Source organism: Rhinolophus hipposideros, assembly GCF_964194185.1.
Source record: "Rhinolophus hipposideros genome assembly, chromosome: 15".
Lineage (NCBI taxonomy): Eukaryota > Metazoa > Chordata > Mammalia > Chiroptera > Rhinolophidae > Rhinolophus > Rhinolophus hipposideros.
Window position 1 is genome coordinate 27386041 of NC_138061.1, and position 13931 is coordinate 27399971.

A 13931-nucleotide genomic window follows, 5' to 3' on the forward strand; every position below is an offset into this window, starting at 1 on the left:
TGTAATTCTTTGATTACTAGTGAAATTAAGCATGTTTCCATGTGAATGACGACTCAGGGGTCCTGATCTGTGAATTGGCCATTCATATCTTTGATCATTTCCTGGATTATATGGAATCCTTTGCCAGTTACGTGGCATGCAAACATAAGTTTGAATTTTACTATACACAGATGTATCAGTCTTGCCTTTTTGTACTTGCGTCTATTCCAATGTCATAGTCTTTGCTTTTCTATAGGTTTCAAGTTCTCCTTTTCATTTATAGATCTTTAATCCATTCTTCCTAACATACGGAGTCTGGATACACTGACAGCACAATTGGTGCTTACATACCTTTCTTCTTGAACCATCTCTTCCTTAGCAAACTCAAGTGCTATGGTTACTACAATTGGTCATTTCTACAGGAATTAACCCTTAGAATCCACTATTTTGAGACTAGTGATGTACTAGTAAATGTTTAACAACCAGTTCTCTGGGAATGGGAGGGCAAGCCCCAATTTGTAGCACTTGCTGATTTATGGTGTATATATTCCCCCAGCAACAAATTTAAAGCAATCAACATGAAGTCATTGAAGGTGGAGTTGGGAAGAGGCACACAACAGGCTCCCAATGGCTGGTGATGGCAAGCTCCAGCACACCCCCACCCCCACACAGCATAAGACTATTTTTTCTTTTTTTTTTTTTTCCCTCCTTACACTTTAAAATTCCTGAAATTGAGGTGTACTTTATAATCAATGTGTAAGTTTAATGTGGTAGTGTTTCTCTGTCTTATCTCCATAAGTTGCTTTTAAACTGGTGATGCATTTCACAATAGCAAAAATACAATATTTACATAAGTGTATAATATACCCAAAGGATTTTGGCTGTGAAATAGGTTGTTTGTACAATAACTAAGTTGCAAAATCTAGGTAAGGACTTTCTGGAATTTGGGAAATCAGTACATTTTTAATGCCTAAAGAAAGAATGGGGGAGAATTTGTCTACAGATTATTGGTTTGAAAAAAAAAAGAAAAAAGAAAGAAATTAAGACAAATTTAAAGCAGCAAAATATTAACTTGTCATATAATAAGTCATATTCAAATAGAAACTAAGTACCTGGAAGAGTAAATCTGGAATCTCTCTGTCATAGAGGGGTATTTGCTGCAGCGCGAAAACATCTAATAGACCTACATTTCTAAGTTGCAATATCTGGAAACGTTTATTCTTTTTCATTTCCTCTTCAGAAACAAAGTTAAATTCATCTTGTAATTGTTCAAGACGAAAATACTTAGGAATATCTTGCCCTTTGTGTTTCATGTACTGTAAAACATAAAGTAATATTTACTTAAAATATTATTTTTTTCTAAATTCAAGAATTATTTCAAAATACCCTTTTTCCCCCTCAACCGTGAAATGTGGGAGTTAGCATATAATAAGGAAATAAAGTGACTGAATCTGTACAGAGATTCTGAAAAATACAGAATCCAGCCTACCCGACTCCCAAACTTTTCCTGGTCATAACTTATAAAGAAAATGAAAACATTGGTGTTGCACACTGGGTTGAAATATGAGTCTGTTTGCATCTGGTTGCCTTAAGAGTTGAGAGAGGATCATTATACTTATTAGTAATTCAGAACATCAGTTGGAAAACTCTGATCTAGGAAAACTTAATGCAATATCTATTTATGCATTGCTTTATTCAATAAATGCAAGTGAAAGTACATGTTCCATGTACGAGTTGCCATAAGAGAATGCGAGTTGCCATAAGAGAGACAAAGATTTATTAGCTGTAGTTCCACAAAGAAGGATAAAACACATGAATGAATAACTACTATGGAGGAATATAAGGCGATAGACCTCAGGAAATAGAATATATTTATAGTATTGATATTTGCTATAACTTACCATAATAAATTCCATTAAATCAGAATATTCTGGATTATTTGGGTCAACTCTGACTTCATTTGCCCACTGAAAAAGCTTCTGTGTATTAACGAGCCATGGAATTTCAGGAACACTTCTTGCATCCACATTCCTTAACACACTAACACAGAGAAAACTAGTTGGTGAATTTGCATCCAATATGCAGGTTCTACTTGTCCATCTGTTATACAGGGCAAAACGTACCCATTTCAGGTATTTAAAGATAAAACCTATCCATCCCCAGCATTTAAGGATAAAATAGAAGTTTATATGTGCTTTCTCCTCTGGTTCTTTTCATGTTCTAACTTGTATCACAGCATTTTGATACATGTCTACCCCCCCCTTAAGAGACAGTAAGCTTCTTGAGGTTAAAAAGTGTGTAAATATTCATCTATGCCATCTCCACTCCGTGTAGAAGCTAAAACACAGTAGATGCTGAAGTGAATAGTGCTTATTGGATGCATTCTGTAAACCCTGAGCACAGTAATTTATTAAATATTTTCTTCCCATAGAATGCGCAATATTGAAATTTAACCAAGATGTTTGCTTAAGCAAAATTAATAAAAATTAATAAAAATCCACAATATAAAAAGAATCTTTAGGCTATATCTTTACAGTTGAAATATAAATACATTTATTAGAATATAAAGTAATATAATAATGATAGAAGTAGGTGCCAAAAGCGTCTTTGTTTGGTCATATGAGGCCATCTTCAGAAGACAGAGCTATAAAAGATAGGGTGGACTTATAATGCATCCTTGGTGACCTAGCTATAGGCTAAGAGTAGAAGGAAGTCAATAGTAATTGTATCTTAGAGCTATCAATTATGCCAGTTATTTAATCTCTGCCTTCATAGGTAATCTCTCTCATCATGGGTAATTAGAAGATTTGGGGCTAGAATATTTCTAAGATCTTTCTTATAAAGCACTTACGAAAAGTTCCAGTCTATCCACTGGATTCCAGAAATACAGTTCTGACTCAGATTCAATAATGTCTTAGAGGAAAAATGGACACATATCTACTTGCCATCAACATCTATTCCTATTTTTATGACATCTTTGGAAACTATTGCTAACAGAGCCAATGCCTAATAAAAATGTAAGCAAATTTACAAATAAGTAAAGTTTGAGTATTCTTCCTTTCTTTAATTTAATTCCTGTTTCTGCCCTCCTATTTGACCGATTTTGATGTCTTTGTCATAAGAGATCTCTAGGGCCTGACACCTGTGGCACCAACATGTAACAAATTTTCCTTCTCAGTCTTAGTGCAGGTCCCTTAGAAAATAAGGTCTGAGGCAAGGCATAAATGTTAATGAATAGATTAGGGAGTGAAACTTATCCCATTATGAGCCTAAAAAAAAATGTAATTGGATTTCAACAAAGTTCCATGATTTCTTTTTTTTTTTAATTTTTATTTATTTATTTATTTATTTATTTATTTATTTATTTAATTAAATTTCCAGGATTTTCTTTCCAGCAAATGGATAATGCATAAATGATTATTTTTATATCCAGAATGGCTCAGAGGTATAAAGGCCCCAGAAATAAAATCCCTGGGAGTCTTGACCTTTGCTTATAAATTAAAGGCTATGGAACTGCCTTTCTCATCCTCCATGAGTCTATAACCCTAAACATTGAAGCAATACAGTCTGTTACATATAAAGATACTTGTTGTCTTAGTAATTATAAATAAAATACATATTTTATATATTTATAAAAGATAAATCAACATCCAAATAAACTAAACTGCTCCTACTACTGCTAGAGTTTTCCCTTTTATAGACACAGGTTTTATGTGATGCTTTGCTGAGGACTGGCATGATTTTTCAACCATAAAAGTTTATTACCTGCAATAAGCAGATCTTAACGACTGTGACACAACTGTCAGAGGAATACCATTTTCATCTAAGGCCCATGATAGAGAATAGCTTAGTTTTCCTGATGTCAAAAGACAAAGTTCTTCAGTTCCATCACCCCCAAGAAGAAAAGGCACATCTGTTTATAAAATTCATGAAAAAAAATTTAGTTTTTTACAAAAGTGTGAAGTTTGAACACATTGTAGATTTCCTCCCCGACTTTTACTTATGGAACCCCAGGAACACAAAGAAAGTTCTGTGTTGACCCCAGACTCTAATCTTAGGGCACTCCTCCATCTCCCATCTGAGATACCGCAAGGCAGACTGCTTCAAACAGACTACAAAAGAGAGAGGAGAGGCTATGGAGAAAAAGGAACCCTTGTACACTGCCTGTGGGAATATAAATTGGTACAGCTACAATGGAAAACAGTAGTAGGAAAGTTCCTCAAAAAAATAAGAATACAATACCATACAACCCAGCAATCCCTCTTCTGGGTATCTACCCAAAAAATCTGAAACCATTAACCCATAAAGATATATGTACCCCTATGTTCATTGCAGCATTATTCACAGTGGCCAAGACATGGAAACAACCAAAGTGTCCCTCAATAGATGATTAGATAAAGAAGATGTGGTACATATATACAATGGAATATTACTTGGCCATAAGAAAAGATGGAATAGTGCCATTTGCGATAACATGAATGGATCTTGAGATTATCGTGCTAAGCAAAATAAGCCAGACAGAAAAAGTCAAGAACTATACAACTTCACTCATATGTGGGTTATAAACCTAAAAGCAACAAACAAACAAACAAACAAAAATTCATAGACACAGACAATAGTTTAGTGGTTACTAGAGGGTAAAGGGGGAGTGGGAGTGGTAGAAGAGGGAAAAGGGTGATGGAAGGAGAACTGACTCTGGGTGTTGAACACACAATGTGTTAGGCGAGCATGATAACCACTACACTACGGAAACTTAGCTACAATGTGATACATAGATGACGTATTATAGAAGTGTACACTTGAAACCTATATAATTTTACTAACTATTGTCAATAGATTTAGAATGACCTAAAACAAAAAATAAAAATAAATTAAAAAAAAAGAAAATATTGATCTGATTGCATAGAGATGAACATCTGTATTTTCCTCTTCTTTTGACTAGGAAAAAAACATTCTTTCTGGGAGTGGCTTCCAGAAAGAAAGGATACTAACAGAAAAAAAAAAGGCAAAACAAGCCTTTCTCTACATTCCTGAGTCTTCTCCTTCCCCTATTTTATTTCTCCGTCTCCAGAGAGCTTAATAACACTCCTTGAAACTTTTGCGAAGTTCTTAGTGCTCCCTAAATTTTTCACTCCGAGTCTTTTTCCTGGGTCTCCACAACCCTATTTTTCTGCTTCACCTGGATTCTAAGCAGACTACACCCTCCCTCATTCTATGTTTTTTCCAGGTACTTTTGTGTCCTTATTTTCTTCTGTCTCCTCTTTGCTCATTTGTTCATGTTTCCTCTCTTTTCACCAGATGGACACGAGTAGTTGCTGAAACCCTTAGGAAGGTAAAAGAGAAGGATTCTGGGGGAGAAGGAGAAGAATTTCATTGGTCTTCTCACAGATGTACTAACAAACGTAACTGCATGAGGAGTAAAACTAATTGAAAAACAAGTAAACACAAACAACCCTTCTCTCCTCTCTCGTTTTCTCCCTTCCTTTCTCTCCTTCCTTTGCTTCCTCCCTTCCCTATTCAGTTAAAAGATGAATCAACACATCCTGGAGCATCTTTAGGCTTCACTAAAGGAGAGACAGAGGCTGATCAGTCTGTCGACTCAGGAGCAGAGCTCACATTCCAGAGAACACAGTGCTCTTATCTCAGATGACCCAGGAAAAGCACAGGTGCTAATTCCAAATTTTAGATTTCCTAAAGATCTGATTCAAGCCAAAGTTTTAAAAAATTTAATATCTGAAAGGAGAACTTAATACATTTTCAACCTAATACTGTTAAATATAGATTTACTCACATAAATGACCCAGAGTTATGGAACTCATAAAGAAAATAAGGGGAAAGAAGCATGTTTAATAAACTTACTGCTTCCTACTTCTCCATACTCAGGTATGACCCGCTCATCAGAGCTAAACTCTACATATTCCAAAACAGATTTGTTTTTCAGCTCTGTGTTGTTAGGTAAAGGTATATACAGTTTTGCCAGTAAGCGTGTCCTTTTATTTATTTCATAAACCTAAAAATAAAGGAAATGGTTGATAGCTCCTTGAAAATACAAAATTAAAAAGAACTAAAATAAGGACGCTCAAGAACACATTTGTACTCCTTTTTTAAAAAAATACTAGAAAATAGGTATTTCTCTATAGCGTTTCATCCACATGATTATGAGAAAAGTAGAGTCATATGTCCCTAAAAGCAAAATGTCTTTTACTGGTCTCAAAGAAGATAAATTGAATAAAAGGATTATAAATACAGTTCTGAGATATAGGTACATATAACACAATACCCCAAAACTTACTTTTGTGTAGCACTTTTAAAGTTTTTTTTAATCTTATTTAAACCTGATGAAAAAATTATAGGAAACAAGTATTATTCTTTCCATTTTATGAGGAAATGGGGTCTCTGTATGAAACTCTATTAGTTTTTATTGTAAGTGATAGAAACCCACGTTGAATTACTTAGGAAAAAAGGAGCTTCATTGGCTCATAGAATCCAAGGACAAGTTAAACAAACTATGGGATTGGGAGGAGGGCAGAAAAGTCCCAGGAGAAGGAGGAAGGGAGGATCTGAGTAGACAGTTCCAAACGTGTCCACCGAGTACTAAACCCAGGTCTTTTGATTCTGTATGCTGTGCTTTTATTATAATTGTAAATCACTTGTAAATCACTGCCATAACTCAAACCTAAAATTTTTTTCAATAGAAAAATCTTATTTTGATCTATACTGTGTTGTTGGTGTTTGAGGGAAGTTATATGTATTCTAAGAAGGAGGAAATCAAGGGGGGAGTGAAATGCCCCTTGAAAGATAAGAAAAAAATGTGCCAATCAAAAATATGATTGATTAACCAAGAAAGCAGAGAAAAAGGAAAGTCAAAGAGGCAACTATTTTTTATGGTGACCTAAATATTGTCCTTGTAAAAGTGAATTTAAGCCAACACAATGGTCTCTTTGACAAAGGCATCCCTAACGCTGAAAGTTTGGTAGGGTTTATAGCTAATGGACTTAAGAGTATTCAGGTCTGTGAAAGAAATTCCTTATTATAAATCAGTATATTGTCTAACTAAAGAGAGACAATGAACTGATAAATACTTTCAAATGTTGAGTTGACATTCTGATGTCACATACCAGTCTTGTACATTTGTTTAAAGTATGTAGCTGCATTCTCAGGGGACTGTCAGACCCGATTCTGAGACTGCAGGGCGGGAGGTCAGATCCTTGAAAGCAGTAAATGTAAAGGCAGAGAATTCCACCTAGTGAAGTCTCCCTGGAGACAGCCTTATCCCCTGATGGCAGTTATCAACACTACTGAATGGTGGAAATGGAGTGTCAAGAATGAAAATGGGCTTTACAATGGAGGAATTAGAATATTCAAATGTTAAGAAGTAGGAAATTGCAACGCTGTAGAGGAAAAAAACAAGCAGTTCAGTTTGGCTGAAGTGAAGAACTGAGTAAAGAGGAATGGTAAGAAGTAAATTAGAAATGCAGGCTAGAATTTGTTAGGCTAGGGCATATAAATTTATTTTGCAATTTCTGCATTTGTTAATGGTGCAATTTATCCCTACCTAGATTCTAGATTAGTTTATTTCCCAGCCTCTTAGTTTGTTAGGATTACGTGCTAAGTGATGGGATGAGGAAGGATTCAAAATACACATTTATCTATGGGGAGAGGGGCATATTTTAAACTTCAAGTGGTTGTATTATTATATCACAATTTATTTTAAGTATAATAGCAGGAAAGTATAGGCAGTATATTTTTTAGATAGGAATTTCAACAGATGTACATTTTAGGATGATACATTTTAGTACTTGATAGCATAGACGAACAAAATGAATACAGCCTCTTATCAGGGACAGAACAAATTATTTTAGATATTGTAAAATTAACTTTGATTTAGATTTGTAATTATAACCCTCTCCCCATTCCTCAAATTCCACCCACTCTCACAAACACAAATCTTTATTCTCTCATAACTTTTCTTTCAGGTCTAAATGCAAGTTTTACCCCCATATTAGCCATCAAGACTTCTTGTCTAGACTCCTTTACTGTCTCTAATTTTTCTCCATTGTCCTATTTTCTTTAGTGCAGGGGTTCTCGTGGTGGGGTCTCTGGACAGGGATCAGGAGTCTGTTATATGTTCTTTCATCAGATTTCTAAAATACATCCCAAATCCAGAAAAAGAAGAACAAATACAGCAAGAGACTGCAATCGCCAAGTCAGGGCTGGGGCAATTTGGAGAAATCATTCAATACTTACAATAGCTAAACTACTCAGTATAGCGTAAACAACCCTCTTCCACCTCTCTAGCAAATGAATAGTAATACTGCACATCCAGGGTTGGCAGGAATTATAACAGGAAAGAAGTATTTAGACCAACCACAAATCAAATAATTTTGTACTTACAGCATAAAAGACTATTGGTGAATTACAAATATACATATTCTTTACAAATATCCACCTATATAGATCAATTATTCCTTAATTGAAAAGAAGTAACTTACCACATATGACAATAGCTAACAAGAAATTTAAAATTATGTATGGCATAAAATAAGATATAAAAGTAAATGACAATGACATACCTCCAAGCAAATTGTTTCAGGCCAATATATTAACTGAATATTGAAAATTTGCTGAAACATGACTTTAAAATCAAACTGTAGAGGAGATACTGAAGTGCAAGAAACCTGTTTATCGTTGTATAGTATTTTAATAAAATATTTAAGCTTCTGAATTTTGGCTCTCCTCTTTTGTTCATGCCTAAAAATTAAATAAACCCTTAAAGGACCTTCGAAAATCAAAATGGATATAAAATGTTCATTTCAAAATGTACCTTAGCATGTTAAAATATGACCGTTTGAGAAGACCAATGGTATTTTTAAGACCAACAACACTTGCCAATATGTGTAAAAACCTCTCCTACCCAGTCAAATGTTTTCAAAGAGAGATATTTACTCAAAAAATAGAGAAAGAACTAAAATCAAGGTTCTGTAAATCAATCGACTACTTATTTTATTAAATTATAACTTAAAGAGATTACAACACTTACCCATCATAAGATGTCCTATAAAGGAGAAAACTGAGGGACTTAAAGGGTAGAGGAGCTTGAATAAAAAATTTAAAAATTTTTTCTAACTTTTAAAAGACACACACATGCACACACACCAATAACATCAAGGAGGTGGCTCTAAGTCAATAGGCTAGCTATGTCTTATTAAAGGTCTTTGTAAGTCCCTTTAAGCTTTAGGTTGTATACTGTTTTTCTCCAGGACATTCATTCACTGAACCCAAAGATTAGAGAGGCAAGCTAGAGAGGTTAGTTTCCTGGGGCTTCTATGAAAACACTTGTTGGGGGAATAAATGACCCCTTGAGTGATATGAAACTCCTAGAGAGTCATTCATTCATTCCCTCAATCAACATTTATTGAATATCATTTTAGCTGCAAGGGAACTGATCTAATGATGTTTAAGACTTGATCCACTTTTTCAGAAGGGAGAAGACTGATTGGTAGATAAGCCCTGGTTGAAATATAAAATCCACTTCTGTTCTCCATCCTGGTCATCCTATGGGTCTAGAATCTCCCTGCCCCCATATGAGGCCATCTTCTCTGTAACCTTCTCAGAAGGTTCAGGGACAAAAGATTACTTATTCTTCCTATCTCCCTTTTGGCCTCTTCTCACCATCTTCCCAATTACCTTTAGAGAAATATCTTACAAATAAAATTTGCCCTTCATGTTGCCCTGTAAAAATTGTTTTAGTAATGAGCTCATGAACCAATGATGAAAAGTCATTAATTTCAGAATTATATTTATCTTCAGGAAATGTTGTTTTTTCCTTCACCTATAAACTGTTTTTAATTATTATTTAAGCTCTGTGCTCCCTTCATCTCTATCCTTGACATCAGTTCCATATTATTCTTTTCTAGAGAGTTAACTATCCAATTGGACTTTAAATGGATTTTTAAATGGATAACGCCAGCAATGCCACATGATAGCAATAGCTTTGAACAGATATAAAGCATCATATTTCCTTTTGCCTGGACTTCCACTAAGTTTCAGCCTTGGCTTTCCAGCACAAATATCTTCCTCCTTCTCTTTTCCTCTTTACTTCCAACTTCCATTTTATGGCTCTTGTTCTCTTATCCTCTTATCCTTTTGTATGCGTGTCTTACATAATAATCTCAGGCCCTTTTTGGAAGTAGGTGTAGAACAAATAAAGAATTCCTTCACTGCTGCACTTCTCTGGTCAGAAAGAGGGTAGTGATAATTGTGCCTTTCTGTCTGCTATTTTTATGTTCATTTTTATCCATTCATTCATTTGATGTATGTGAATGCTTATTGGACACCCACTGTCTTCCAACATTGTACTCAATGATGCACATTCACAATACTTAAAGATGAATTGGTACAAAGTGCCCCACGGGACACAGATGTTGAAAAGTTAGAGTTCAGTGCTCTAAGTTGACATATCCTCATTAAGGGGGATGAGATAGATCCATCAGCCTAAAGATAGGAGAAATGGGGATCTGTATGATATCTGTTTTTCTATAAAATGTCCTAGGAATAGGGAGAAAACATTATAGCTCAAGGAAGAAGTTACAAGAGGGAAGGAAAGAAGTTTGTGTCTAAGTAGAAAATTGCTCAGAGGGGCCTCCCAATACAGAATACAGTGTTTTATGAAAGCAAGGGGATCCATTAGCAAGCAAGGGTGTATAACCTTGTTTACAGTGGCTTTATAGCCCATCTATCTATACATGAACAAAAATTACTATCATAGCAAAACAAAAAACAATCATCAAATCAAAGTGGTTTATGTCCCACTTCAGTGATATGACCATGGTAACTTAACCTTTCATAAGCATAAATTTCTCCATCTTTAAGAAGAGCACAACACCATAGACCTATGGTAGCGAATAAATGTTCAAATGTATGGGAAGAAAAGACTTAGCAAAGTGCCTGGCATATGGAACTCCCTCAAGAATTCTAATGTTATTAAAAACAATACAATTAATAGACAATGTATAAGGAAGAAATATCCTATAAAAACACTTACAGTGAACACTTGGATAAGTTTGTTAATTCTGCAGCGAAAGAAAGTTGTGGCATCAAAGTAATTGGCTTTATTTTTTCAATATCTGTTTCTTCAAGTTCTGAAGCTAAATAGGAGAGGCTCTAGAAACCAAAAAATAAATACGTAATTTACAATAAGTTCATTGCTTAGTACAATTATTCCTAAAATTAAACTTTCATTTCTTATATATTTGTCATTTTGTTGGGTAATTGTTACAAATACCAAGATTTCATATTCTACCTCACAAATATTATAACTAGTTGAGTTGAATATTGTTTTGCGATATAAATACCTCCTGTTTTTCCCCATTCTTATATACTTTTCCTTCAGTTTTCTTCTCAGTCTCAGACATTTCTGACAGTTCTTCTTGTTTTTGTTCATCACATTTATTCATTTTTATCCTAATTAATAATAAATAGAATTATTTAAAGTAGAAATAATGGAAGTATTGGAAAGCTGTAATTATGATGGATTGCACAACTCTGTAAATATACTAAAAACCATTGAACTGTACACTTAAATGTGTGAACTGTATGGCATGTGAACTATCTCTCATTAAAGCTGGTTTAAAAATATATGATTTTTGCCTTCTGAAATAAAATATTGTGAACCTAGTATGGATATTACCTGTATGGGCTTGAGACCAGACTACCTGTATTGAAAACCCAGACCCATTATTAGCATTATGGAGTTTCGGCCAGTTACTTTTCTCGTCTGAAAATTGTGTTGTTATGAGGACAATATGCATTAATTGATGTAAAGTGCTCAGTCTGAAGCTTGAAGTACAACAAACACTCAATAAGTATTATTGTTTTCCTCTGATTCAGGGAAATCAATATGAACATCAATTAACTTATTGTTCTTTAATACATTGGCTCTCACACTTTGTCACATTTAAATCACTAGGGAGTTTTTTTTAAAACTATTGACAAGAAGACCATACCTGATACCAATTGAATCAGAATAGTGGTTTCTAAAGCTCCCCCAGGTTATTTCAGTGTACTGTAAGTTAAGGGAATGGGTGCTTTAATACCCAGAATCCCTTTTTGGGGAGATTACTGAGACAGCGATCTTGGGTCCATAGCTTCCTCCTTCCTATTCAGTAGTTTTGGGAAATGCTGAAGGTCCCAACATTACTTTACTAAATGTTGTGGATTTACCTGCTTGTATAGCTTGTTCTGTCTTTTAAAAAGTCCTTTTGACAGTTATCTGGATCCTGTTCAGGTTGGTGCCTAACAAAGAACAGAAATAAAGACAATATAGAGGACTCTGGGTTTTCTGTGCTATTTATCACTGTGGTTTGTATTCAGTAGCCAAAAAACAAAAAATCTGTAGCTAATTGCCTGGCCAGTTTCTCTAAGTTTAATGCAGTGTTGGTAACATTTCACAAGGAGAGTTTATTGTCTGAATGAGAAAGGCTCTATCTTCAACCTCATAAATCTTGCTCTAGCTGAGATCAATAACCCACATGTGAGGCAATCCAATGAACATTTTTAGCCATGGATTTAACTGATATTTCTGAAGAATTACATACTACAAACCACTCCCTCCAACTTAAAATACTCTCTTTTCTTTGCCTCTATGGCAAAACACTCTAACTGGTGCTTCTCTGTTCCTCCTCTGGTTTCTCCTCCTCTACCACGCCAGAGTAGTTTCTCAAGACTCAATCTTCATCTCATTCTCTTCCCTATCCCTAAGCAGTTTCATGCACAAATAGGGCCTTAATTACTATTACTATGCCACAGACTTCCATATTTTTCTTTCTAGCACAAACCATTCATCCAGCTGCCAATTCAATTGTTTTATTTATGGATATCTCAAAGTCTTATCAAATTCAAAACCAAATATACGAAGAAAAGACAACTTGAGCTTAATGTCTAGGTCCCAGGCCTTTCCTATAGGCCTGGCTTCAAGCTTATTCAGTTAGGCTTCCAAGAACCATGCTCATTGTGAGGTCACAAGCGGTAAACTCAGCCAGGAAATAGAGTTCCCAGGAGCATCCTCAAACATACGGCTTTTTTTCGTTGATCAGAATATTTTAACTTCTCAAGCTAAATGCCCCAATATAGGGTAGTTGGGGCTAGCCCTGCTGGGGCCAACCTGATCATTAATACTGTGGGATTTGGTTCAGGAGTCTCTCTGCAAAGACAAACCCAAGCCACTGGATAAGCTGAATGTTGAATGTCAGGACGAATAAATTCAAAGGGCCTCAGATGGGTTTGGAGTTAGACTGAGAATAAGAGTAGGTGGTGAGCAGGCAATATTAGTTGAGAGGTGCTGCTGTGAAGAAGCTTATGGCATCTGTGGCTCTCCTTTTCTGCTCAGGGATTCAGAATGCATGGGTGTACCAGATTGGTTTAGAGGATCAGAGGCAAGTCAGCAAGTTTACATGAATTTAGGAGTCTAAGATAAAGTTTCATGCTGGGTTAGGTTCAGAATGCGCCCAAAGCACTTTCTACCCTTTTTTTCTTAGAACGTGCCAACAGCACTTTCATTAAAAACCACTGCAACACAAAAAAAATCAACAAAGCAAACATCTTAATTACCTGAAATTACACGAATCTTTCATAGTTTTGAAAAACAAAAAACTCAGAACAATGGGTAGTGAAGAGGGAACCAGCTATTTCACTGTGAGTTCACAAACCATTTCAATAAGAAGTTTTTAATTTTAACTCTCTTCTCTCTTCTCTGCTAGACATGTATTTATGATTTATGTTTCACCTAGGAGTATAATTGCTGGGTCTGTTTAACTTTATAAGAAAGTGCCAAACAGTTTTCAAAGTCACTGTACAATTTTGCACTCCCACCAGCAATCAATGAATGAGAGTTCCTGTTGCTCAGCATCTTTGCCAGCATTTGTTATTGTCTTTTTCTTTTTTTGTTTTGTTTT

The 13931-nt window shown here is 35.1% G+C and overlaps 1 protein-coding gene across 1 annotated transcript in view; it reads right to left on the minus strand.

The window, feature by feature from the left end:
- CC2D2B (coiled-coil and C2 domain containing 2B) overlaps window positions 1-13931 on the minus strand; it is a gene marked incomplete at both ends in the record, with an annotated part of 79313 nt that overhangs the window by 44008 nt on the left and 21374 nt on the right. The window contains 7 exons of the mRNA XM_081075414.1: window positions 1092-1295; window positions 1881-2019; window positions 3745-3892; window positions 5839-5989; window positions 8553-8730; window positions 11024-11142; window positions 11334-11442. Coding sequence (XP_080931540.1) covers window positions 1092-1295; window positions 1881-2019; window positions 3745-3892; window positions 5839-5989; window positions 8553-8730; window positions 11024-11142; window positions 11334-11442 — 1048 coding nt within the window. The remainder of the gene's footprint in view (window positions 1-1091; window positions 1296-1880; window positions 2020-3744; window positions 3893-5838; window positions 5990-8552; window positions 8731-11023; window positions 11143-11333; window positions 11443-13931) is intronic.